Source organism: Sorex fumeus, unplaced genomic scaffold, assembly GCF_029834395.1.
Source record: "Sorex fumeus unplaced genomic scaffold, SorFum_2.1 ptg000064l, whole genome shotgun sequence".
Taxonomy (NCBI): domain Eukaryota; kingdom Metazoa; phylum Chordata; class Mammalia; order Eulipotyphla; family Soricidae; genus Sorex; species Sorex fumeus.
This window is the reverse complement of record NW_026606121.1, coordinates 2,798,168-2,825,057: the sequence shown is the minus strand read 5'-3', so window position 1 is coordinate 2,825,057 and position 26,890 is coordinate 2,798,168. Positions and strand designations below refer to the sequence as shown.

The following is a 26,890-nucleotide window of genomic DNA, read 5'->3' as shown; positions in this document are numbered from 1 at the left end:
GCTCCCTGTCCTGGCATTGTGGCCAAGTGTGTGATGGGATGGAGGGAGCATTTCAGGCAGAGCCCCCCAGCCCATCCTGGGCCTCTGGACAGAAGCAAGGCTCAGACCTTGTCCAGGCTCCCCTTAGGGTGCAGAAGGGGGGCGGAGTCGCCTCTGGGCCCCTCTTGGAGGGGGACACACAGATTGTGGGAGGACCATCTCCCGCAGGCCTGGCTGCTACTTTTGGTCCTGGAGTCCCTCTGGAGTGACCTCACACTTTGCATGCTGGCCTGGAGGCCAGTGTGAGAGGGGAAAGGCCACTCAGGGAAGGGGCTCAGGCTGTTGGGGGGACTGGGGACCCCCCTTTGGGCAGCCATCATGAAGGCCTGGGGAACTGGCTGCCCCGTGATTACTGTTCTGGCTCGAAACCACTCAGGCTCGGGGCTCAGGTGTGCCCACGACAAACTGGGTGCCGACACCAGCCTGCTCCTCACCCACTTTGCCCATTACCTGTCTGGGTGCTCAGGGCTGATGCCTGGCTCCGCTCCCAGGGATTACCCGTGACGGGGATCACATGGGGTGCTGGGGACTGAGCCCTGGTCAGCCACATACAGGCAAGCACTACCGCTGTGCTATTTCCCCGGCCCCAGCCAACTGCCTGTCCTGTGACCCCAGGGACACCCTGTGTCACACATCATCACCAGCCCCCTCGGCTCCCATGTCTGTGTCCTCTGGATCCAGAGCTGCCTCCGGCCCATGGCTTCTCCAGGGTCCCGCCACCATTGATGTCCGGGGTCCAGATCCACGTGGCACCCACAAAGTCAGCCTTGCACTGCAGAGGGAGTTCTGGTGAGTCCCTGGGGCGCCCAATGCTCCCCGCCAGCCCAGCCCATCTCCTCAGTGGCAGATGCGTTCCTGGAATCCCCCAAGACCAGATTCAATCATGGGTAATAAATCTTGGGATAAAGATGAACTGCAGTGGGGCAGAGCAATAGCACAGCAGGTAGGGCGCTGGCCTTGCACACGGCTGGCCCAGGTTTGATCCCCAGCACCTCATATGGTCCCCTGAGCCCACCAGGAGTGATCCCTGAGTGCAGAGCCAGGGATAGAGATATCACACAGGGTAAGGTGTTTGCTTTGCACGTGGCTGGCCCTGGTTCTTCCCTCACCTACTGGTCTCTCGGGCGCTAAGGGCCAAGTTTCAGGTCTGCCCAGTGTCTGTGGAGAGACCCTCACCGCGGCCTCTAGGGGTCCACGCATGCACCTGCAGCCAGCTCACTGCTGTCCCAGCACTCAGCCCGCAGGCCTGCCTGTCGGTCCCTGTCACCTCCAAGGGTTTTCCTGAACTAGCCCCTTCTTCCCTGTAGCGTAACGCGCAGAGACCAGTGGGCCACTCTTGTGTCTCCGGTTTGTTTATTTGTCACATTTTGTTTCTCACCAGTCAAAGGGAGCAGGCTGTTAGCAAAGAGGCAGCAAGGAGAGGTCGGATCTAAGAGGATGCAACTGGGGAGTCCCAGCAGCTTGCATGGGGGGCCAGAGGCTGCAGTCCAGCCACCTGCCCCCTTCCCGTGACCTCTGCCTGGGAAGCTGCCCTTGTGCATACTCCCCCAACCCCCCCCACTGATCTCACAAATGACATAGAGACAATTTTTGTAGTTGAATCCCCCCTCCCCATTTCTCCTTTCCACCCCCTGCAATGAGGCCTGCTCAGACCCTGCCTTGCCTGGCCAAGAAGACCCCACCCCAGGTTCTCCAGGCCCTCATCCCATAGCCTCTGCCACAGGTCAAGGCAGGTGACCCCAACCTCTTCAGGTGACACTGTGCCTTCAGACCTCGGAGAGGACCCCGACAATGTCTTGTGCTTCAGCTACCAGCTTCCGTCCAAGAGGACAGTGTGGTGGCAAAGAGTCCCCAAGCTGGCCTTGGACACGGCGTTCCTGGCGACCCTGGCGAGAAGGACACAACTTCCCCAGGACAGGGCTCCTTAGCATTTGCACACTGGCCCAGTGGGTCTCATACCCTGTGTTTCTAACACGTACATTTACATCAGGGTTCCTTCCATCCTGATGATTTTCATTCTAGTAGGTTACCCCACCCCCACCCTGCAAGGCAAACGCCTCTGTGGAAGACTGAACGCCTTCAGCAGCTTTCCTGTACTACAGACTCTGACGTGGTTTTCACTGGCTCCAGTTCTCTCCCTGAACATTTCTGTAGGGTTTAGTGTGTGTGTTGGGGGGGGGGGGGGGGCGGGGTACGCAACTGTGCTCAGAGCTTACCCCAGCTCTGTGCTCAGGTGTCACTCCTGGCGGGCTCGGGGACCATATAGGGTGGTCTGGTCCAACCTGTGCAAGACAAACACCCTATCCGCTGCTCTATCACTCCAGCTCCTCTTCAGATGCACTTTCTGCCCTCCCGCCCCCACCTAGAACCCCCGGTTTGCCTCGGATTACTGTGACCAACTGTCACCTCTGCAGGTGGAGGCACATGTCCGGACAGTCTGGTCGCTGGCTGGCGAGAGGGATGCCGTTTCAGCCGCCGCTGGCGGTCTTCCACGGAGGGTCTGGGGGCTCTGGGGTGTCTGTCGGGGAGCAACCCGGCGATCCTGGATGGGACGAACCTTGCAGCCGGCCCCGGCGGGGTCAGGGCGCGGGCGCGGGGCGTGGGGTGGCTCCGGGGGACACGCGCGGGGGGCGCAGCAAGCCGAGGCCCCGGGGGCGGCCCGCGCCGTGCAGCTGGCGCTCGTGCCGGCGGATCTGCACCTTGTGGCGGAAGCGCTCGCCGCAGTCCTCGCACGCAAACGGCCGCTCGCCCGAGTGCGTGCGCCGGTGGCGCAGCAGGTTGGACGAGACGCTGAAGCGTTTGCCGCAGTCGCCGCACGCGTAGGGTCGCTCGCCCGTGTGCGTGCGCCGGTGCTGCACGAGCGCCGAGCTCTCGCTGAAGCGCTTGGCGCAGTAGCCGCACGCGTAGGGCTTCTCGCCCGTGTGGATGCGCCGGTGCGTGACCAGGTTGGAGTGCTGCGAGAAGCCCTTGCCGCACTCAGCGCAGCGGTGCGGTCTCTCGCCCGTGTGCGTAGCCTGGTGGCGCACCAGGTCAGTGCTGCGGCCGAAACCCTTGCCGCATTCGCCGCAGATGGTCGGCCGGTCCCGGGCGCGCCGGCGCCGCTGCCGGGCGGGCGTCAGGGCGGCGCTGCCCGCCGGGCCCGGGATGGCTACCAGGGCGGGCGCGGCCGCCACGGCCGGCAGCACCATCAGCTCCTGCACCACCACGTAGCCCGGGGGCGCCACCATGACGGCCGCCGGGGTCCCGGGCTCGGAGGAGGTTCGGTCACCCGCCGCCGCGGCCACCAGCTCCAGCTGCAGCTCGGGGGACACGGGGGTCAGCTCCAGCTGCAGCTCCTGCGGCGGGGGCCCTGGGGACACCGGCGTCAGCTCCAGCTGCAGCTCCTGCTGCTCCAGCTGTTGCTCCAGCTGCTGCAGCTCCTCCTGGAGTCTGAGCTGGAGCTGCCGCTGCTCCCGCTGCCGCTCGAGCTCCTGCTCCTGCTCGGACCCCGCGTCCACGGGCAAGAGCTCCAGCTCCACCTCTTCTTCCTCCTCCTCGGGCTGCTGTATCCGCGCATCCTGCAGCCGCAGCCGCCGCCGCTGTGCCGGTTCCCGCTGCTGCGGCCGCGGCTCTAACTGTTCTTGCGCTTGTGCTCCATGCAACTGGAACTGTTCTTGCGTCTGGGACAGCGGCTGCTCCTGCTGCGCTGACTGTCGCTGCGATTGTCTCAGTAGCTGAAGAGCCTGTCCCTGCCGTCGCTGGCGCCACCCTAACTGTCCCTGCTTCTGCGGCTCCAGGTGTTCTTGCTGCTGCGGCTGTTCCCTGTCCTCTCCGTGCTGCAGGAGCTGTTGTGGAGGGCGCAGCGGTTGGGGCCCTTTTGGCCAGCACCCTGGCCGTGCCTGCTGCTCCGCCTGCCGCTCTGGGGGCGCCTTCTTGGAGGTGTCACCGGCCTCCGTTGGGACTAAGACCGCCCGCTGGGGGGCGCTGGTGCGCCGCTCCTGGGCCTCTTCCTCCTGACTCTCTCTCCCACCGCTGCCACCTGTGGGATTACAGGAAGCCAAGAGCAAGGTCACCGGGTGGCTCTCTCCTCCAGACCTCTAGCTCTCCATCCCTGCATGGGCAGCGTGGGGGACATTACTAAAGTCTGAGCGGGGGCCCCAAAATACTGGTTTAAATAGTGGCTGCAAAGCAGGAAGAGAAATGGGAAAGCCCAGAGATGCAGGATTGGCCTGAAATAAATCCAGGGAGAGCTGTCCAGGACCCTGAACCCCAGTTCTCAATCCCTCCTCTGACCTATCTCCAATGTGCCCCGGCCTTGGCAGTGACTCGTGAGTGCTGGGGTCTGCACACCATCCCCCTCTGCACTTCAGCACACTTGTTGCAGTTCCCTCATCACTGCTATGGTCAAGTCTATGCTGGAGGGGGGCCCCATAAGTCAATGCAACTCACTTTCTTTGGCAGAAATAAACAGTCTGGGGCTGGAGAACCAGCACAGTAGGTCTGGTACTTGCATTGCACAGAGCTGTCCCGGGTTCAATCCCCAGCACTGCACAGGGTACAGGGTACCGGGCTCTGCAGGACTGATCCCTGAACACAGAGCAGGGAATAATCCCTGAGCACAGCCAGGCGTGGCCCAACCCTCCAAAAAAGAATGAAGAAGACCCTCCAAGGTACCCGGAAGTACTGCCACTGCGCTTTCTGAACATCACAAACGCCAGGACACCGGGCAGCCACAGGGGCCTCTTTTCAGGCCAAACTGGGTCAGCTCAGAGACAGCACCCCCAGCTTGGGTAGGACTCCAGGAGGTGGCCTGAGTGCCTGGACCCCAGTAGAGCAGAGCCACGGTCCTCCTTGCTACCTCCTGTGCTCCCCCCCCACCCTAGTGCTCCTCCCCAAGCTCACATGCTCCTCACCAACGAAGTCTGGGGCAGGAGCCTGAGTTTCAGCCACCCCGAGGCCCCCATGGGCTGACCATCACCTGCTGCCCTACAAGTTTTCCTGTTGCTAATGAAAAGCTGTGGTTTGAATCATTCCGGCCACTTTCCCAGGAAACAATTGATTTGCTTTTATTTTCGTTTCTGGACCACAGATGATGGGGCTTAGACTGACTTCTGGCTCAGCAGTGCCAGAAAACTGGGCTGGGTCCAACTCACACAGGACAAGCACCTAGCCCACCGCACTCTTTCCAGCCCCAGGAACCAGCTGATCTCCTCAAACCCTACAAACGCCCTTTGCAGAGACACACGGGTGTGTGAGCGCGAGGTCCCTGCATGTCTACCCCAGTGGGAGACTGTAGGTGGCAGACCTGAACATCTGCCCCCGACAAGTCCCGCACCTCACGGAGACCCACTGCATCCCGCACCTCCAGAAATGGCACAACCCCCGTGTGGGCAACAATCTTAGCAACACACACCACCAAGTTCCAGAAAAGTCAGCATGGACTGTCCTCCGGGGAGTTCCTGTATAAAGAGGAGTCGCCTCTAACTGGGGGGATACTCCAAAGCAGCAGTGCCCTCTGCTAGGCCCTGGTTCCCTTTCTAAGCATTCAGTGCCCCTTCAGCCTTTTCATGCTCCATTCAGCGTCACACTCAAAACCAGAACCCAACTTCTTTAGGTTCTAGAAGGTTCTAGCAAGGCCACATTTGCCTCTGAGCTAAAAAGAGGGGGGTGTGAAAGGTTGGGAAAACGGTGGAAGAGAAGAGGGGGAAAGGCCATCCCATCCAGGAACGTGCGGTCCAAGGACGGTGGGTGCTGCTAACGTGGTCCGCTGAAGGAATGCATCCATGTGGTGGGCTGGGAGCCGCCTGCGCCCGCCCCCAGCTCCTCACCTGAGAGGAACCCAGGCGCCGGGACCCCATCCTTCAGACTCTGCAACTTCAGCACCATGGTCTGTGCGGCCGCTCCTAGCGCCATCTGGGTCACATCCAGGAGGCCAGCGGTGCTGAGGGAGGAAGCGGCGCTCAGCTGGGGGGGCACCGGAGCCCCCAGACCCGCCACCTCTCCCTGGGGCCCCTCGTGAAGCCCCACCCCTGACAGTGGAAGGCAGCGTCCGGTCCAGCACACAGGCAGTCCCCATGAGGTGGCCCCTGATCGGGAAGGGGAGGCAGCGGGACCTGGGGGGGACACCAAGAGGTGGGTCACATTCCCGGGTCCCTGCAAGGCACTGACAAGTGCCACTCAGCCTCCAGTCGCTGGGGGTTGGGGGGGCGGCTCAGCCCTCCCAGCCACCAACTGGGTTCTCGATCAGGTGCGTCGAGGAAGCCCTCAGCTCCCCGGGGTGCAGATTCCCAAGTACCCCCACGCCACAAAACTGGCGATGTCCGCCTGCCACGGAGGATGAGGATCCCCGGCGTCCCGCGGCCCGTCCCTGCCGAGGTGACCACGCCTCGCGCCTGGGTCCCGCTCACCTGGCGCCGCATGACGGGGCGTCCCCGCAGCCGGGAGGTGTGGTCAGCGGCGGCCGCGGGGCGAGGGCGCGTCCACGCGGCGGGCGTCGGAGCCGCGGGCGCCCCGGGCCCGGCCTGGGCCGGCGACTTCGGGCGCAGAAGTTGCGGGGCCGCCCCGGGGCGCGGGGGGCGCGGCGGGGCCGGCACAGGAAGTCCCCCACGGCCGCCGCATCCTCTCCCCCGCCCCGCGCCCCGCGCCCTGGCCGCCGCCGCCGCTCTAGGCCGCCGCCAGCTCGGTGGGCTTAACCCTTCCCGGCCCGGGGCGCGGGGACGCGGGGACGCTCCCGCCCCCGCCACCCCAGCCCTGGACCCCGGACCCGCCGCCCCGCCCATTCCGGCCTCCTCCGGGGCAGGCTGGCAGGAGGCAGGCGGGGCGCGTTGTCAGGAGTGCGCTGGAGACATCTCAGTACCGCCCCCCACACACTTGACTGTTTCTTCCCCGCCCAGTTGGTCAGGGTCCTCACATTCTCTGGAGACACCCCCAAAAGTAATGAAGTGTGGGGCGTCCGCCTGTCCCTCACCGGGGCTGCAGCCTTCTCCACAAGCTGAGAGGGACATAGGGGCAGGACCTGTCCATCAGGGGGACAGCGGGACTTTGGAGGAAATAGCAGGAGGTGAAGAGTGGGGAGGGGGGCTTCCAGCAATGACTGGGGGCTAATCACTACCTTACAGTGCAGGTGGCTCAAGAGTGTGGCCCGATGCTAGGGGGTACTGTCCCTGAGTGTGAGCACCACTTAAGTGGCCTCTCAAGTGCCATCTGGTGTGGGGGTGTAAGGTGTTGGAAGGCACTTCCCAGCCTGCAACTCCCAGCTCAATGCTCAGAGGAACATGGGGTGCTAGGGGGTCAAACCACATGCTCAGCCCTCTGAGCCACCTTATTGGCCCCAAATGCGTGACTTAAAACATTTGCTTTTTTGGAGAACTGCATTATGTGCTCAGGGCTTATTCCTGGCTCTCCTCAAGGATCACTGCAGGAGGCTTTGGGATACCCTGTGTGTGCTGCGGATCACACCCAGGCTGGCTGTATGCAAGGTCCGTGCCCTCCCGTTCTACCGTTCTACCGTCCTCCAGCCCGACTGCTGAATCTTGCTGTGTTTCTTCCCAGAGGGGTGCCGACTGCATGAGGTCAGAGCTGCCTGACAGCTCCCCGTTTCCTTGTCCCTGACATTCCTCATGTCTTTTATGCCTCAGCACAACGTGCTTTATAAATCTGGCCCCAGTCACTTGGTTCCGGGTTCTCTGAACATGTGTCCATTGGCAGTGGCCGCCAAGTCCTCCTTCACTGCAGCCTGCTCACTGTTCTGGAACAAAATGCACTGAGAACAGGCAGGAATGACTTTCCCAGGAGGCGCCTGGCCAGACAGGGGTCCCCCGACCCGATTCTTGAGGAGCTCTGGGAGGAGGGTCAGCCCTCTTCCTCCAGTCCTTGCCTGGGCCAAAAACTGGCCTCATACTTGGCAGCTAAACCCAGAAACCTTGACCGCCAGTACCATCCCTTTAGGCTCCTCTCCAACCAAGGTGGGAGTACAGGGCCACTGCAGCCACCCTTGCTGGGCTGTGCAGCCTGGACACTCACTGCTCAGGTCAGAAGTGCAGCTTTGGCCCTGTAGTGTGGGGGCCACCAGGCCAAACCCACTGGTGCTAGAGGTCAACGTCAGGGTGTCCAGCCCTGACTCCTAGAATATTTTCAATTTAACTGAAAAACTTTAATGCTTTTCTGGTTCCACCTGACTGTGCTCAGGACTTGCTCCTGCCTGGGCTCGGATCATTCCTGGCAGACTCAAGGGACCTGGGGATCAAACCCAGCTTGGCTGCGTGCAAGGCAAGTACCACACCTCCTGTGCTATCTCTCTGGCTCTAATTGAAAAAAAAAATGTGTAACTGAATTTTTCAGAGCCAGAGATAAAACAGCGAAAATAGGTGCTTGCCCTGCATGCCGCTGACCTGGGTTCCATCCCCAGCATCCCATATGGTCCCCTGAGCAGTGCCAGGAGAGACTCCTGAGTACAGAGCCAGGAGTAACCCCTGAGCATCGCTGGGTGTGGCCCCATAACAAAGTAAATATCAAATCCCTTTACAGGATTGAAGCTTGCCACAGCAATGTGGTGACTGGAATTTGGGGGAATGCTTGAGTGGAAAGGGAAGAGCTCATAGGACAGTGCTCTCAGCAGTACAACACTTCATGGCCTCACAGCTGCTGGGCAGGCAGCTTCCTTGCCAAATGACTGCACTTTGCACCACTGGACTCCCAGCACTGTCCCTTAGATTCCAAAGGCTTGCGGGGGGGGCGGGGGAGGGAGTTTGGGGGGCACAACAGCAGTGCTCAAGGACTGAATCGGGGTCAGTTCGTTCAAGTTCCCTACCTGCTGTGCTCTTCCTCAGATCCCCAATACCCATTTCTTAATCAAGAAAATAGGGCATGGGGGCTGGAACAATAGCACAGCAGGTAGGGCGTTTGCCTTGCACACGGCCGACCCGGGTTCAATTCCCAGCATCCCATATGGTCCCCTGAGCACTGCCAGGGGTAATTCCTGAGTGCAGAGCCAGGAGTGACCCCTGTGCATCGCTGGGTATGACCCAAAAAGACAAAAAATAATAGGGCATGGGTATGAGCCAGTGATAGCACAGGGGGGTGGGCACTTGCGTTGCATGTGACCGACCTAGGATCAATCCCTGGCATCCTATATGGCCCTGAGACCACCAGGAGTTATTCCTGAATACAGAGCTGGGAATAATCCCTGAGCATCACTGGGTGCCCCGCCCCCCGCCCCAAAAAAAGAAACTATGGTGCAGGGTCAGGGGAGGTGGTTGGAAGGAACTGAGTGCATGGCTCAGAATGACCCTGGGTTGGGTGACCCGCAGCGCAGCCAAGGGGGAACTGCCCAGAAGGGAGCGAGCACTGTTCTGTGCTGCATTGCTGCAGAGCCCCCCAAACCCAATATAGCATAAAAGTCACACCCCACCCCCTCTAGCTAACTCACCGGTCCTGGCAATACTCACGGGCCACAGCCTGAGTGGCAAAAATGGCAGCACCGGATGCTCTGGCTAACAGCCTCTGGGGGTTCTTCTTCAAGGGACCCTGCTCCCTAACTGACCACAGCTGCCCAGTGTCCCGTACGGACACCGCCTGGCTGCCCAGTGCTCCACTATGGGCGACTTTCTGGATTTTCACTTGAATAACCGCTGAGCCTACGTGGGTGAATACCTGAGTGTCCGTGAGGAGCGCACAGGCCCCTGCTCTGGGCAAACTGGGCGGGCTGGACTGTGGAGCAGCACGGCTCGAACCCGGACACTGCACAGACCTGCCCGTCAAGCCCACCAAACTGTTTAGAAAAAAATTTATTTGCCGTAAGGAAAGTCTAGAGACCCCAATAAAATGGAGAAGCTCCTTTCCTGGAGGTGGAGTCACCCCCCAGGCCTCTGGCTGGCTGGAGCCCCTGAGAGCCGCGGCTGGGGCGGGGGGCGCTGCGCCCTCCTCTGCACCCAGCGCTTGTGTCTACCAACACCGCGGCGGGGCTCCCCTCTCCCTTCCATCCCTTCTGGACCTCGCGGGTGGGCCAGGCTGGGTCGGGGTCTGTGCGGGTCTGTGCCGGGCAGGTTGCCGCTGTCTCTTCTCTGCACAAGCCCGCTGAGCCTTAGCGGATGGGCCGGAATGGGAAGGTCATGCCCGAGAGAAAGGCGTGTCCTGGGTGCGAGGGCAGCGCCGGGTGCGCTGCAGGGTGCGCCGGCACCGTCCCGTAGCCCAGCGGCGGCGTGTGGATATGTGGGTAGAATCCAGGGGGCAGCGCCGTGTGGGGGGACTGCTGCACTGGTCCCGAGATCACCAGCTGGAGGAGGCTGTGAACACAAGGACACAGGTCAGGGCCTGGCCACTGGGCTGGGGTTTCCCTGTCCACGGTGGAACCCTCTGGTGAGAAAATTCAAGGGGAGGAGGGGTGGCGCCCCATGTATCAGGGGCAGCCCGGGGGCTCTGGTGGGGGCCCTTGGAGCAGGGGATAAGGCCGGGAACTGCAGGGACCCCATCTCTACTGCCCACCCGAACTGCCCGAGGCCCCAAGCCAGGCTCTCCCAGATGCTGGCCTCTCAGTGACCCTGACCCAGAGGCTGCACTGACCCCCCACTCTCCCAGGCCTCGCCTGTCCTGTGTCCCCTCTCACGCGGGTCCTGGAGTGCCCCAGAGCCTCACTGCTCCCCAACACTGCCACAGTGGTGGGGGAGGGGTGCTCCGAGGCTTCCGCCTGCAGGTTACAGAAGTTTCTGGTCCCACCCAGCCTGTCCCCAGAGCACTCCGTGGACACTGCCTGCCTGGCCCAGTGACGCCCCAGATGCCTCTTCCTCCTGGGTAGCCCCTGAGCACTGCGGAGCAGCCCCCGGGCACTGCTCTCCTGTAAGCAGTGGGCAAGAAAGCTCAACGCTGCCCGAGGGGCTAGGACAGGAGAACAGGGTCACAGGGGCCCGCATCCTGCCACACCTGAGAAGGCCCTGCTCTGGGTGCGACATCAGAACACCGGGGCCACTGATGGCACAGCAGCTCCATGGCAGGATATGGGCCTGGGCCGGATCCTGGGACTGTACAGACACACACAGACACACAAACACACCCTCATCTGCTGGGAAACGGCCTCCTTGGCTTTCTGGAGGGAACTGAGGCAGCTGTGGGCAGTGAGGCCTTTCCCCAAGGTTGCCCTTGCTCCGAACAACCAGGCCAGCAGCCACCAGCTTCTCCACCACCGCTCACGAGGGTGCTGCAACTCCACTCATGGAGCACCCCCACGCCAAGCCCGAGACCACTGGCCCCACTTTACAGGGGGACACTGAGGCCAAGAGATGTCCAGCCATCATAGCAGGCCATGGGCAGAGCCGAATTCAGAGTCTGCAGCCAAGGCACAACCGAACCAGCCCCGGCCATAGCTCGGCTCCAAACCAGTACTAGGGCCAGGGTCTGGCTCCGTCCAGCACCGGAGCTGGGGTCTGACTCTGCAGTGCTGCAGCCTGGGGTAAGCTCCACACCGACACTGACCCAGCTCATGAGCCCTCCCACCACGACTCCCAGAGGCCCATTCCACCGGGGGGATGTGCCCCCTGCCCCGCACACAGGCCAAGGACACTCACTTGTTGTGGGGTAGCCTGGAGCACAGGGTCCTCAGGTCATCTGCAAAGGAGAAGGTGACAAGGGACAGATGGAGCGGCCTCTGCGTCACCAGCGGGGCAGGAACGTTCTGCCCACACATCCCCCGCACCATGAAAAGAGACCTAGTGACCGAGGCCGCACAGAACGTGGCACTCAGGAAGGCGGGCAACTATGGCCCCCTGCTCCTGGGCACAACACGGCGGGGGGGGGGGGGGTGCCCAGGGGGAAGGCAGGTTGCCCACACCAAGTCATTCCCTGGCGACAGCACCAGCTTGGGGACACAAAAGCCAGAGGCGGCGGTCAGCAGGCCCGTGAGTCACGGTATCGAAACTCACAGACCTTGACACCTGCCTCTGTGCACTAGCTCAGGACTCAAGAGCTAGTGCTCAGCCCAGAACAGGGAGTCCCGGGTGACCACCTGAGGAAAGGACAGAAGCCACAGTGCAAACCTGTCGTACCTGGGATGCTCCCCCTCCCCACTCCTGTTACTGCTGTGAGCAAATATGTGAGGACCAGAGAGATGGAGCAGCAGGTGGAGCGCTGGCCTCGAGCGCTCTGACCCTGGTTCCATCCCCAGCCCCCCAGAGTGTTTCCCAGGTCCCGCCAAGAGTGAGATCCCCGAGCACAGAGCCAGGAGTCGGCCTTGAGCAAGCTCCGTGGAGCCACACTTTCCCGTCCCCGCGTCACCCACCTCTCGTGCACAGCAGGGCCCCCGAGGCCATGGCCACCTGTAGGGCCTGCGCCAGGCGATCGAGCGCGAGCTCGATCTCCTGGGAGGCATTGAGGGGGTTCAGCTCATCTGCCAGCCGGTTGACCTCCTCCACCAGCGGCACCATGTGGTCGAAGGGGACCAGCCCCAGGCGCCCGTACAGGTTCTTCTCAGTCAGGTGCGCCTGCAGCATCATGAGGCCGTGCAGGACGCTCAGGTGCAGTTTGGAGTACAGGAGGTGCGAGTCTCTGTCCGGCCCCGCAGACTCCTTGGCAGCCTTGGTGCTGGCGTGGCCGTTGGACACGGGGGCCTTCCTCTTTCTCTTGTACGCCAGGGGTGCCTTCACGCACCAGCGGATCAAGCCCGTGAGCGGCGTCAGCTCCAGGAAGCCGATGGGGAGGCTGGCCGCGATGGGGGTGTTTAAAAAGGTGATGAGGGTCAGCCGGGGGTCTTCGAAAATCCAGCTCACGGTCACTTCAAGCAAGTCCAAGGGCGGGACGAGGTCATCTGCAGACAAGAGACAGAGACCAGCTGCAGTGAGAAGGGTCCCTGGGTGCATGCGGGACCCATCCCCTCTTCGGGACTGTGACCTGGGTACCAGAGCCGTCTGGCACAATGCAGGCAGTGGAGCCGAGACAAGTACTGCAAATCCCAGCCCGGACACTGTGTTTCGAGCACTGTGCACTGAGCAGGGACCAACCACTAAACTCTCAGACCTGGCCCCCAGAGCAAGGCTGGGTGGGGGACAGCTCCTGTACCAACCGGAGCTGTCTGCCAACCCGTCCTCCACTCACCTGCCTGCCTTCACTCGGCCCAGTGGCGGTGGGCCATCTGGGAGGGCCTTTTCCCTTTTGGCACTTTGCAGGATGCTGGCCCCCAGGCCTGCGACCCCATTCCCAGAACCATCTGGAAGCAGAGCCAGTCTCAGCAGCTCAGTCCACATGGGCCACTGCAAAGACCCCAGGGCTTGGGACACTCTGGTTTGGTGTGGGGCTTAATAACAAAGCATGTTTAAAAAAAAAAAAAAAAGGGAGCGATAGCACAATGGGTAGGGCATTTGCCTTGCACGCGGCCGACCCGGGTTCAATTCCCAACATCCCTTATGGTCCTCCAGGCACCGCCAGGGGATATATCCTGAGTGCATGAGCCAGGAGTAACTCCTGTGCATTGCTTGGTGTGACCAAAAAAATAAATAAATAAAAGCAAGGGAAAAAAAAAAAAAGAACAAAGCACATGGCTGGGCTGTACCAGGCCCTGGCTCCATCTCCAAAACCGCAGAGTCCAGAACACTGGGAAGCAGAGGCAGGGGGGCAGACTCAGGAGGAGCCTGCCTGTCCCCTCAAAGTGGGCAGCAGGGCCCCCTCAGCAGGAAGCCAGACCTCCGGGTCGGCGCCCCCGCAGCCTCAAGGGGTCCTGGAGCCCTTTCCGTGAAGAAGCCTGCAGTCAGCTGGCCAGGCGCGAGTCCCACACAGCCAAGGTGGCCCAGGCCCTTCTTTCTGGTACATGGTGATGGGAGTCCTGGCAGCTGTGTGGCACAAATGACACTTGGTGTTCAATTCTCCTGACACCCTCCCCGATGGGAAGCAGAGAGCTGTTGTGAGACCCCGTGGGAGACGGCAGGGTGTCTGCAAGGACCCATCTTGCACGCGCCAGAAGCGTCTTTAGAGACGTGTGCTCGGTGCGGGGGTGCAGGGTGGCAGCAGACTGCTCAGGATAATGATGTTTATTTTTTTTGGAGGGGGGGGCCTCCAGGAGGAACTAGGGCATGTCTCAGTCGTGCTCAGTCTGCAGCAGTTCAGTGCAAGGGCCTACAATGCGGTATGGCTCATGCCCCGCAGTTCTGGGGGAACAAACCCAGGCGGGCGGGCAGCCAGGCAAGGCCCTTAACCCTGCCCTCTCTCCAGCCCCAGAAAAGAGCTTTTTGTGAGTGTGTACTAGGGCGGAGGAATAATCAGCTGATGGTAGGAAGTGAAGGCTTGGATGCTTTTGGGTCGGAGCTATGCACACGGCCCCTGGCGCTTGGCTGCGGGCACCACTGGCAGCTGTGGGGTAGCGGCCCCCTCCCCTCCCAGCACAGCTGGGGTGGCACACCAAAGCATGGGGCGGCCAGAGCAACAGGATCACAGGTGGGCACTGGCCTTGCACGCAGCCCACCTGGACTCCATCCTGGAAATCCCACATGGCCCCCGAGCACTGCCAGGAGTGATCCTGCGTACAGAGCCGGGGTAACCCTGAGCACTGCTGGCTGTGCTCCTCTCCCCTCTCCCTCTGCAAAAAAATAAAAATCACAGGAATCAGTAAGTGCCAACGAGGGTCTGGGAGCCGCGGCTCGGTGTGTGGCCACGGTAGCTCTGGGCTTGTTCTGAGTGAGACATGAGGATGAAAAGTCAACCGGGGATTTGGGGGGGTGGCAAGCTGCAGCTCGAGCAGAGAGCACAGCCCACCTTTCATCTCTGGGCCCCCAGCACCGCCTCTAAAGCAAGAGAAAAGCAAGAGACAGCGGGAGCCTGCTAGTGCGCCCTCTGGAACAGGCCTTACCCGAGGACAGGTCGTAGAGAGCGGTGACGGCCGTGAGGAACTGGCAGCAGAAGCGCGGGCTGGCGCTGAGGATCTGCTTCAGCGTCTGCACAGAGCCGGGCACCAGGCAGCAGTAATCGTCCACCAGGGCCCGGGCCAGGCGCACACAGTAGAGCACGGGTGTCCGCTGCAAAGACACACAGGTACCTGAGGCGGGCAGCAGCCAGTCCTGGCCAGTGTCCACTGCAGGTCCCCCGTGCAGGCAGAGAAGACAGCGACTTTGTGCAGTGGCTGACAAAGCCTCCAAGGCAGCCAGCACCACCACCTGTCCCTGTGTGGCTTCCTGGTGGGACCACAGCCAAGCCGGGGAGGACCCACACAGCAAGGCCGTTCCTTCTGCCCCGCCCCGTCAGTCCCGGTTCCGGTTCTGTTCTGGTTTGGGGGCACACAGGTGGCGCTCAGGGCTCACTCAGCTCATTCCTGGCTCTGCACTTAGGGATGGAGGGATGTGGAGCGCACCCGCCCCGCTATGCTGTCGCTCCCTGGCTCACTTTGTAATCTCCCAAATCCCCCTTGTCACCCTCTCTACCAGGGTGCCCCAGGCAGAGGTCAGGACCCCCAGCAATGGAGGCGCTGCAGCTCCAGCGCCCCTTGGGGCTGTCAGGGGAACTGCAGGCTGACACCCCAGCTAGCACTTACCCCACCCTCGCCCACAAGAAGCTGCCTGGGGGGGGGCCCAAGGGGCACATGGAGAGCTGTAAGATGAACTAGTCTCTAAACCTGACTTTCCTACGAGGTCAAGGTCAACAACGAACACCCCCCTCCCGCAGAGAATCAGCCCACAAGCGGTGGGGATGCTGTAGCTCCAGACCCCCACAGGGCAGCTGGGCAAACCCAGGCTGATGTAATTCAGGCACCTGAATTTTGTCCAGATGCTCACCTGGTGACACAGACTACAACATACATTGTAGAGGCTGAGGGAGGGCAGGGGAGAGCACTGAGCCAAGAGTAGCTCCTCAACATCGCTGAGGGTGCCCCCCACCCCGTCAATACTGCTAGCTACAAGTTTACGATATTATAGGAACATTTAACCAAGTTTAAAAATTTTCATTTCATTTCAAACCCTAGTAAAGGAAGCAGTCTTACAAAACTAAATGTCAATAGTTAACTTAAAAATTAACACCAGGGTGAGAGTACATTGGGTAGGGAGCTTGCCTTGCACACAGTCGACCCGGGTTCGATCCCCGGCATCCCAAATGGTCCCCCGAGTGCCGCCAGGAGTAATTTCTGAGTGCAGGGCCAGGAGTAACCCCTGTGCAGCGCCGGGTGTGACCCAAAAAGAAAAACAAAAAAATTAATGCACGGGGCCTGAGTGATAGTACAATGGGTAGGGCACTCGCCCTGCATGCAGGCAACCCATGTTCGATCCCCAGGACCCCATATGGTCCCCCAAGCCCACAAGAGTAATCCCTGAGCACTGCTGGGGTGGGCCAAAAATAACAAACTACAAAAAATATTAAAGCAAATCTCTGAGTTACCGCCTACGTGAATTCTCAAAGACACTGAGGAACAAAAACAACGGATTTCCCAAAATGCCCTCTCTGAAGAATCCATATAGCAAATGTCAGTTGTTTGGACTTTATCATTTGAATAAAGTTTAGGCTTTTGTTTTGTTTGCCACACCTGCTGGTGCTCAGAACTGCCAGTGCCCGTCCCTCTACTGTACTGGGGACGATTTGCTGCCGGGGATCAAACCTGGGTTCAGCAGACAGAGCCTGTGGACCAGCACTTTTTTGGGTTTGAGGGTCACACTCAGCAATACTCAGGGGTTACTCCTGGAAGTGTTTGGGAGCCATATGGGATGCTCAGGATCGAATCTGGGTCAGCCACGTGTAAGGCAAGCACCGACCCACTGTACTTGGCTCTGGACTCAGGACCAGCACTTTAAACTAGCTCCCTGGCCCCAAAGAGCCATTTTCCCCTTGGACACTGGACAGCTCACAGCCACCACGAGAGCCAGTAACTTTCCAGCATTCTCTGGAACAAAGCAAAGAATCGTGTACTCACCACCCTAGCCGGGAATGGGCAAACAAGTAGCTCACTGACAGTGCTCTCTTCCTCTATTTGATTTGGGGGTACAGCTGCTGGTGCTGGGACCCCTGGCAGAACCCGGGATGACCAAGGGTCCTGCATATGATAAGTTTTATTACATACTCTCCACCCCTCCATACTTCTCTGCCTCTGACAATGGCCTTTGATATCCTAACTTTAGGGGCTAAAGAGAGGTAAGGTGTTTGCCTTACGTGCAGTCACCCCGGGTTTGATCCCTGGCACCCCTGAAACTGACCAAGAGTGACCTCTGAGCACCGCAGGGTGTGACACCAAAACAAAACAAAAAAATATCCTAACTTTAGCAGAGGGCCGTGGTTCAAGCAGTAAGTAGGGGCTGAGCAAATTACCAAGCACTATGAGTCTGATGGCCCTGACCAGCCACTGAGCACCGCCCTGTGGCCCCTGATGGCACCGCTGGGAGTGCCCTTATTGAAACAAAAAGTGACATGCTAGTTTCCCCCATGCAGCTGTTTCCACAACGTCTTGGATCTCAACAGGGACGCTCAGCTTGGGGGTCTTTTCGCGGTTTCTCTGGCAATTTAGGAACCACGAGAAGTAGTTGCTTGCAGGAGGGACCGCCAGACCCACCGCCGGACCCGCGGAACGGCCGGCGGGGACGCGAAGGGCGGGGGGGGGGGGACGGACGGGACGGGACGGGTGGACAAGGCGACGGAAGGGCACGCGGCAGTTCGGGGCAGTACCTGGAGCCAGGAGGCCGCACACTCCAGCACGGGGACCCGGCACACGGCCACCGCCATGGACACCAGCTTTCCCAGCAGGCTCATGCGGCTGTCGTCGGCTTTGTTCCCCTGAGGGCTGAAAAGGGACGAGAAAACAATCTGCCGGACAGAGTCCTTGCTTTGCTCCTGGAAATAATTGCACATGATTTCAAGAAGTTGGAGCTCCTGGAGCGAATTCAATCTCTGGAAGACAAACGCGGGGAGGCGGTCAGACGGGAGCTCGGCTTCCACGTGCTCGTGGGACGTCCGGCCGCCCCCCTCCGGGGGCCGCCGCGCCCCCCGCCCCGCCGCGGGGGCTGCGTGCGCTAGGGGGGCGCTCGGCGGGGGGGGGGGCGCGCGGCTGCCAGGCGTGCGGGGCGCCCGCCGCACCTTGGGCTGCGCGCCGCGCTCCTTGGGCACCTGGAACACGAACTCCTCGAGCAGCTCCACGGGGCCCTTGTCCACGAGCGGCAGCGGCGCGCTCTGCAGCTGGCTGCTGAAGAAGATGTCCAGGTGGTACAGCACCTCCTTGGCCGCGCTCAGCGCGTCGCGCCGCAGCAGCGAGTGGCGGATGTCGCTCATGGCGCGGCCCCTCCCGCCCGCGCCGCCGCCGCCGCCGCCGCCGCCCGCACAAAGACGCTGCGGCCCGGCCCCGGCCGCCGCGCCCCGCGCCCCCCGCGCCGGCCCGAGGCCACCCCCGCTGCGACGGCGGCGCCCCCCGACAGCCCCGGCAGCCGGCGCCGCGGAGCGGAACCGCGGCCGAACCCGAGCGCGCGACGGCGGCCCGCAGGGGCCAAGCGCCGGCCGAGCCCGCCGCCCGGGAGGGCGCCCCCTGGCGGCCCGTGGGAGGGGGCGCGCCCCGCTCCCCGCCGCGAGACTCCGCCCCGCTTCCCTCGGCCCCGCCCGCGCCCGCCGCGAGACTCCACCCCGCCCCTCCCCCCCTCTCCCGGGCCCCACCCGCTCCGCGTCTGCACCCCCTATCCTTCCAGGAACCGGCCCGCCCTCGGGCCCGGCGCCCGTCAAGCTGTAAGGGTTTACTGAGGGATATTCATTCATCTTCTAGAAAAATACTTTATTCAATCAACTTGAGATAGATAGTTACAAAGTTGCCCATGATCAGGTTTCGGTAGGACAATGTTCCCACACCCGTCGCGGTGGGAATTTTAAATAAGGCCGCAAAGGCTCAGGGAGGGCCACGGGAGGGCAGCGTCTGGGCAGGCCCAGGTGTGCACGAGTGGGGCCCCAGCCTCCCCCTCCCGCCCAGGGAGCCACGGAGGGGGGGCAGCGGGCAGCTTCCTACTATACCAACCGCGGGGCTTGGCTAACCTGTTTCCTTCCATTTAACCACCGAGAGTACATTCCAAACCACCCGGCGGAGGGGCTTGCCTGGCCGTGTCCCACCGGGTTTCCATCTTCAGCATTCCGTATGGCTCTCACGGCACGGCAGGTGTAATCTCTGAAAAGCCAGGTATAAACCCTAAACACTGAGCTGTGTGTTCCCAAAACTGAAGGGGATAAAAAACAAAACACCCTACAGAAAAGAGAAAAACAAAGCCCAGGACAAAGCAAGCAGGGTGAAGACAGTGAGCGACCCTGAGTAGGAATAAATGCATGCGCTCACAACTTAAAGACCACGCTCTCTTATTTCTTCTTCCTCCCCAGAAGCACGGGAGCCGGTAGAAAGATCTCACCAAGGTTGCTCCAAAGCCCGCGGGAGTAAAAGTTCTGGGAGCCCTGGGACTTGGTGGGTGGGGGCTGGCCCATGTGGGCGTGATGCTGGCACCAGGTCCGGTGGCCTTTGTACCACTCGTTAGTGGTCTGGTTGGTGGCTGCCAGGTACAGCATGAAGCACAGGTAACCCCCCAGCAGGAAGCTGAGCACCAGGACAAAGCCCAGCATGAAGACGATCCTTGGGAAGGACAGGAACAGGTGCTGCGGGCAGGAGTGAGACAACACTGAGACACCCCTGACACACACAGTTCCCCCCCGCCCCCCCGGCATACCTCCTCTTTCTTCAAACACAAGTTATCTATGTAGGGAAGAAGTATGATGCTGGGGCCAGGAGAGAGCACAATGGTTAGGGCACACGCCCAGTCTGGTCGACCCAGATTTGATTCATGGTATCACACATTTACCTCTATGTATCTGAAGGCCACAGCACTGGTGGCGTGGCCCAGGCAATGTGCAGGGTCTGGGAACTAAACAGCCACTCCAGGGCTTCCTGAGCACCACTGGGGCCCCCTCACCCACATCCCAAAACAAGTAGCATGATGTGTCCCAATAAGGTTCTAATAATGCACAAAATCGCATAGACAAAAAAGTATGCAAAGGTCAGCAACTCTGACATCTAAGTGGAAGGTTTACGGGTACTTGTTTTCTTAACTTCTGGGGCATGTTTGGAAATTTTCATAATTGGGGGGTTTCATACACTGGGGTTCAGGAAGACGATCAAGAGAGTGGAAATGCGGGCTCTGCACGACACAGCTCCAGGTGTGATCCGGGCACCGTGGAGGGCCAGGGTGGGGGGGGGTGAGGGGGGGGACAGCTGCTCTTGCATATCAGTTTCTTTGGGGTAATGGGGTATTTTTTTTTGTTTTGCTTTTTGGGTCACACCTGGCAATGCACAGGGGTTACTCCTGGCTCTGCATTCAGGAATCACCCCTAGAAGTGCTCAGGGGACCATATGGGATACTGGGAATCAAACCCGGGTCGGTCGCCTGCAGGGCAAACACCCTACCCTCTGTGCTATCGCTCCAGCCCCACAATTGGGGATTCTGAAACTAGATAATACTGGTGGTCCTAGCTGTCACTAAGAGCCATCCCTGAGCACCGCCAGACGCAGCTCAAAAACCACATAAGAATTATATATAATTGGGAGGGGGGTCTGGAACCACACCCGGCTCTCTCGGGACTTACACCTGGCTCAGGGATCACTCCTGGTGGACCTTAGGGCGACCATATGTGGGGCTGGGTCAGCTGTGTTCAAGGCAAATGCCCTGCCCACTGTACTATCTCTCCAGTTATATAAAAGGTAAAGGCCCTCCCATTGTTCGTCGATTTGCTCGAGTGGGCCCAGTAACGTCTCCATTGGAGACTTTGTTTTTACTGTGTTTGGCATATCGAATACGTCACGGGGAGCTTGCCAGGCTCTGCCGTGCGGGCGAGATACTCTCGGTAGCTTGCCGGGCTCTCCGAGAGGGGTGGAGGAATCGAACTCGGGTCGACCATGTTAGCTGCGTGCAAGGCAAACGCCCTACCGCTGTGCTATCGCTCCAGCCCCTTCCAGCTATATAAAATTTTTAAATTGCACATCAGTATTTTTTTTTAAGTCGTCGTCTCACAATCTCACTGGGAAAACAGACCCTCTTTTGTTCAATTTGGGAAGTGACTTTTGAGGACTGAATGAGAAACGCAGACCGCACCATGTCACCCTCCCAGTCACCTGAGCAAGAAAGATGACGTCGATGACCTGGACGCGTCCGTGGGCATCAATGTAGGTCCCTGAGTACAAGTCGGCTGCCACCACCAGATGGCCCAGGAAGACAGTGCTCACCACAGCCAAGGCCACAGCGGACGCTGTGAGTGTGCAAAGGTACACGAGGAAATGCCTGATGTTCCAGGCCCCGATGCAGTTGTTCACCCAGATGCAGTGATGGTCAAACCGGTGCACACAGCAGTCACAGACACCTGACACACAAGGAAGCATAAGCCGCGCTACGGCCCTGCGAGGATGGTGGCATGCAGCAGTGACCATGCTGGTGACCGTGCTGGTGACTGTGCTTTCGGCACCCGCACGGGGAGCTCAGGAAGCGTGGCTGCAAGAACAGCCAAGAGGAGACACCTCTTGGACAGAGAGGTGCAGACACCTGGACTCAACCTCCGAGACACGGAAGTGACACATGAGTCACTTACGCGTCGGAAGATGTATGAGCTTTAAAGTCAGACCAACTCTTCTAACAGAGATGAGCTTTAGGCCCAGGACAGAGTACTGGGGAATGCACGCGCCTTGGGGGCAGCCAAGCCCCGTTTGCTCCCTACTACCACAGGGTCACATGAATACTGTAACAGGCAGGGCCAGGCAGCCAGATCTGAGAGGCAGCTCTGGCCGGAGGAGCCCCCAAGTCTCCTGAGCACTGTTTGGGAGGAGAACCCTGAACTTTATATTAAGGTGAGTGTTAAAGGAATATGAGTTTTTGGTACTTGCTTCAGTTACGGAGAAACATTAAGAAATGTCAGGGCATGGGGCTGGAGCGATAGCTCAGTGGGTAGGGCATTTGCCTTGCACACGGCCGACCGGGGTTCAATTCCCAGAATCCCATATGGTCCCCTGAGCACTGCTAGGAGTAATTCCTGAGTGCAGAGCCAGGAGTAACTCCTGTGCATTGCCGGGTGTGACCCAAAAACAAAACAAAAAAAAGTCAGGACTGAAGGCCAGCGGTGTGGATGTGGCGCAGTGGCAGAGCACTTGTCAGAAGACTTGCCTGCACGGGCGAAGTCCTGGGTTCGAGCTCTAGCTACACACGCGCAAATGTCTGTAATATGCTGGATTATGACAGTCCACCTTTCTGATTGTGAATTTTATAAAATGTGAACATGTACAATGAAACTTTAGTGTCTGAATTAAATGTACAATAAAGGTCAGATCTGGAAGACTCAGTAACAACCAAGAGTAGTAAGCTATCCCCTGAGTGACTTGCTGATACTGATTATTTACGTGTATCAGGTTTAAAAAAAAATACATAATCTAAAGTAATTTTTTCTTTGCTTCTGGGACCACCCCCAGCGGTGCTCCAGGCTGACTCCTGGCTCTGTGCTCAGGGATCACACCTGGTGCGACTCGGGGGACCTTCCGTGATGCTGGGGATGGAACTGGGCTCAGCCCTGTCTGAGGAAGCAGCTTCACCCTGTCCGATCACGAATGTTTCTTTGGACTTTTGTAAAGTGGTTTCTAGAACACTCAGCTCCCATCTGCAGCTCCGGCCATGTGTTGCTGGACATTCTAGGTGAGTCCTGGCCACCCCCACAAGAGTGGACAAGCATACCATCTGCAGACACCCCTAGACTCGTGCCCAGCCACTGCCCAGGGCAGACGGTCCCTTCTCCAAGCACCCAAGTCCTGACCTTCAGAGACCATGTGCAGCCCCCAGCAGCCTCGGACACCCCATTGTGTGGGGGTCAGCAGGCCCGTGGACAAGCCAGGGCCACACTCACTGCAGTGCTTGGAGCGCGCTGGTCTCCGGAGGTCACACGTGGAACACCTGGCATTCCTGGAGAACATCACTCCGTCAAACTCATAAACTTGAAGAAACTGGGATTCATTTGCTTTGGTGACAGTCCCTGGAATGAAGGGACTGTGTTAGTGTGATGCCATCTGTCTGGCCACACTTGCGTCCTGAGATGGTGGCTGTCACCATGTGGGCCGCCTGGTCGCTTGCAAAACCCAGAGTGCCACATCGCTTGGTATATTTCACAGAATTGTCCAAAACACAAAACACCAACCCCATTTCTCTTGAACCCCCAATCTACCCTCTGTCACTAAGGATGGGCCTTTTCTGGCTAGTCTAGAAATGCCACCACGCAAGAATGGTGTCTGCATGCAGGCTCTTTGACTCAATCTGCTCCAGATCCATCCATGTAAAAACCTTATTTCCTCCCTATACCAAATAATCTTCCACTGAAAAGGTAAACCTGTGCATTATTTGCTGCGTTATCTACGTACATATATATTTATCTAGTCAAGCAGAGTCCACTGTCTGGCTCTGCACAGGATCTCCTGAGGCCCCCAGGGCTGACCTGAGCCAGGAGTAGGTCCTGAGCACCACTGGATGTGGCCCCCAAACCCAAAACAACAACAAAAAGGAAAGACAGGAGACCAGAAGGCACTGGTGGAAGCACATAAAGCCCGCACCCATGTGGGCAGTCCGTTGGGACCCTCCCTGGCCCATGGGGACACTCCCAGTGCAGCTGTCAGACAGGACTCACCGGGGTTGCTCACACAAGTTAAGGTGAAAAAAACCAAGTTGACGCTCAGCAGCAGATACGGCAGAAGAAGGTAATACACGGAGAAGCCCAGCTCCAGACAGTAGCCCAGGACCTCCCAGGAGTACTCAGTGTAAACAGTCCCCTGGAGGAGGAGGTGCAGGACGAGGAAACTGCAGTTCCTGAAACGCAACGGGCACGGGATTATACAAAGGGCGCTCCAGAGGACACATGTCCTCTGCCCGTCAGGATTTGAAGGGTTCTGCTTAAGAGGAGATATGCCAAGGGCCTGGAGAGATGATACAGGGCTTCGGGTGCCTGTCTTGGGGTTGAGAGATTGTACAGAGGGTAGGGCACTCGCCTTGCATGTGCAGACCCAGGTTCGATCCCTAATACTTTATATGGTTCCCCTGAACCCCACCAAGAGGGACCCCTGAGCAGCAAGGGGTGCAGGTCAAAACCAGGAACAAAGCAGGGCAGATTGTCCTCAAGATGCTGATCCTGGTTCTGTCTCAATCCCTGGCACCCACTGGGTTCCCCCAAGTCCCTCCAGGGTTGATACCTGAGCACAGAGTCAGGAGTAATCACCGAGCACATCCAGATATGACCCCAATGCCCCCAAACAATAGGAGACATTCCAGCAAGGACAGGAGTGGAGGGGGAGGGGTCCCTGAGACTTTGGAGGTTCAGTAACTTTGTACAGTAAAGACACTGATACAATGCTAGTGTCATTCATGTCACCTCAAACACAGTAAGAGGTGACATCAAGACTCCAGAGCTAAAAGGAGGATGATCTAAGCTCTCAGTCTCCGCTTCCATCCTCTCCCCACCCAAGGTCAGAGGGTGTAAATAGGAATGCGCGGGAGAGGGGCCCAGCGGGACAGCACACACTTTGCGCAGGCCGGGGGACCAGGCCCCATCCTAGGCACTGCACACAAAACCGATAGCTACTGTTGGGAAGGAAGGCAGGTGCCCTCTGAGTTGGGGACATAAGTACCGTGTGTGGAAGAGGTAATGGAGGGACCTCAGCACAGCTCTCTGCAGGAATCCTGGAACCAGGTGAGAAAACATCTGCAACAGAGAGATTCAGAACTGTCCCCTCCGCCCCTGCCACATGGACCCAGCGCCTCTGGCTCACTGTGCAACACTAAGGATAATGTGATGCATCATGAAATGGGGATACTAAGTGGCATTTCTGCAGCAGAGGAAATTCAACTGTTTGAGCAGAGTGGGGGTGGGGTCATACCCACCAGTGCTCAAGGGTGACTGGGTGGGGTTCCAAATCCAGGGCTCTCCAAGCACCCCATTACCTGGGTTCCTCTGCCCATCAGGCCGTTCAGGTACTGAGTTCTTAAGCCCAGGCAGATCAGAACACCGGTGACCAGCACCAACATCACGTAGAACAAGAAGAGAAACAGGAAGTCCATCCTGAGGCTACAAAAGAATAACACGAGGGGCTGGAGCAATAGTAAAGGGGGTAGGGCATTTGCCTTGCACGTGACCGACCCAGGTTTGATTCCCAGCATCCCATATGGTCCCCCGACCACCGCCAGGAGTAAGTCTTGAGTGCAGAACCAGTAGTAACCCCTGAGCATCACCAGGTGTGACCCAAAGAGCAGAAAAAGAAGAACACATTAGTGATGGCTCCTGGGGCTTCTGCCCAGTGACTACCACTGACTGGATCTGGACTCTCAGACTCCCATGTGGTCCTCAGCACCCCCTCCCTTAAGTGCCCTAATCAAATAATTTGGAGTCTGGTTTGGGGCATGCCCTCCCTAAAAATTCTAAAACAGGGGAACATGCAACATCCACCTCTCCTCCTCGCAACAAGTTCTTCTTGTATCTCCTTTAAATATGAGCATTCATGGGCTGGGGCAATAATACAACTGGGAGGGCGTTTGCCTTGCATACAGCCGGTCTAGGTTTGATCCCAGCATCCCATATGGTCCCTGAGCTTGCCAGAAGTAATTCCTGAGAACAGAGCCGGGAGTAAGCCCTGAGCACTGCCGAATGAATGTGGACCCAAAACAAAATAATAATAAAAAACTAATATGAGCATTCACAAAGATGTGGATACAGACATTATCAAAAGGACGTTCCGGCAATGCAATTACCTAAAAGTTGTCCCAGGCAGCTTCTAAGGGGTAGTCAAGGACCCTCAGTCTGCAACTGGGCATAATGTACTATCCCCTCTGGGACAGTCACCACAGATAGCTATGATCACCCATAACATACCCTGTTTTTGTTTGCTTGCTTTTTCTTTTCTATTCAGGGCTGACTGTGCTCAGGGATCACTCCTGGTGATAATGTCTGTATCCACATCTTTTGGAGTGACTATGGTCTGCCACACTTAAGGCAAGTGCTCTAAACACTGCACTGTCTCTCCAGCCCTAATACACAGCCTGTGTTAAGAAAACTGGAAGGCTTAAGAGACAGCACAGCGGGTAGGGCGCCTATATGTGGCCAACCCGGGTTCTGGCCCATACGGTCCCCGAGCACAGCCAGGAGTGACTCCTGCGTGCACGGGCTGCAGAAACGACCGCCGGCTGCCGTCCAAACGCCAGAAAAAGAAAAGAGGAAACGGCTATTTGGGGCCCTGGCAGATCCGATCCTCGGTCTGAATGCCAAGTGCGACCACAACACCAGCCACGAGTCTAGAGATGAAGGCAGGGGAAAGAGCCGCAGTTCCCACGCGGAAATGGAGGGATCCCAGCCTAGAACCGCTCCCCTCTGGGCGGGAGCGCGGGGAGCGCAGCTCCTCCAGACGGTAGGGGGCGCGCGAGGCCGCAGAGGACACGCTGCGGGGCGGGCGGGAGGCCGAGGGTCCCGGGGTGGACTGAGCAAGCTGCGGGCCCGAGGCTGCAGTGTCCACGCTGGAGACTGGACCGAACCAGGGACCTCACCGAGGCGCGCGGAGCCGGCCGGAACTGCCCGGGGTCCGGCAGCGCTGGGCGGGGGATCGCAGAGCCGGCGGGTCGGCGGCGCGTCCACGAGCCCGCACGCCGCGCCCCGCGCCCCGCGCCCCGCACCCCGCGTCCCGGACCGCCGGCCCCCGTGACGTCACCGCCGCGCGCACTTCCGGCGGAAGCGGCGGGCGGGCCGGGCTCCGCGCGGAAGGCTGCGTGTCCCGCGGGTAACCCCCAGTGCAGCTTTCCGGGGTCCCGGCGGGCCCTGCGGTCCCCGGTGCACGCAGGGTCTCGCCCAGAGGGTCCCTGTTGGGGGGGTGCCGGGTTTGAGTCGCTTTGGAACTACCCAGCAG

The 26,890-nt window shown here is 59.4% G+C and overlaps 3 protein-coding genes across 3 annotated transcripts; all 3 read right to left on the bottom strand.

Moving 5' to 3' along the window:
• Positions 1 to 2,618: 2,618 nt before the first annotated feature.
• ZNF853 (zinc finger protein 853) lies at positions 2,619 to 6,658 on the bottom strand. The gene is made up of 3 exons (XM_056128320.1): positions 6,426 to 6,658; positions 5,847 to 5,959; positions 2,619 to 4,057 (listed from the first exon to the last, which is right to left on the bottom strand). Exons 2-3 carry the CDS (start codon positions 5,929 to 5,931, stop codon positions 2,619 to 2,621), a joined length of 1,524 nt encoding a protein of 507 aa, XP_055984295.1. The 5' UTR covers positions 5,932 to 5,959; positions 6,426 to 6,658.
• A 3,371-nt stretch (positions 6,659 to 10,029) lies between these two features.
• Positions 10,030 to 18,304, bottom strand: INTS15 (integrator complex subunit 15). The gene is made up of 6 exons (XM_056128519.1): positions 18,043 to 18,304; positions 17,635 to 17,856; positions 14,843 to 15,008; positions 12,287 to 12,811; positions 11,577 to 11,616; positions 10,030 to 10,301 (listed from the first exon to the last, which is right to left on the bottom strand). The coding sequence occupies exons 1-6, from the start codon at positions 18,232 to 18,234 to the stop codon at positions 10,100 to 10,102; spliced, it is 1,347 nt and encodes a 448-aa protein (XP_055984494.1). The 5' UTR covers positions 18,235 to 18,304; the 3' UTR covers positions 10,030 to 10,099.
• Positions 18,305 to 19,221: 917 nt separating this feature from the next.
• Positions 19,222 to 26,666, bottom strand: ZDHHC4 (zinc finger DHHC-type palmitoyltransferase 4). The gene is made up of 7 exons (XM_056128556.1): positions 26,535 to 26,666; positions 24,942 to 25,065; positions 24,629 to 24,702; positions 23,635 to 23,813; positions 22,864 to 22,989; positions 21,095 to 21,339; positions 19,222 to 19,584 (listed from the first exon to the last, which is right to left on the bottom strand). The coding sequence occupies exons 2-7, from the start codon at positions 25,056 to 25,058 to the stop codon at positions 19,294 to 19,296; spliced, it is 1,032 nt and encodes a 343-aa protein (XP_055984531.1). The 5' UTR covers positions 25,059 to 25,065; positions 26,535 to 26,666; the 3' UTR covers positions 19,222 to 19,293.
• Between the last annotated feature and the right edge of the window lie 224 nt (positions 26,667 to 26,890).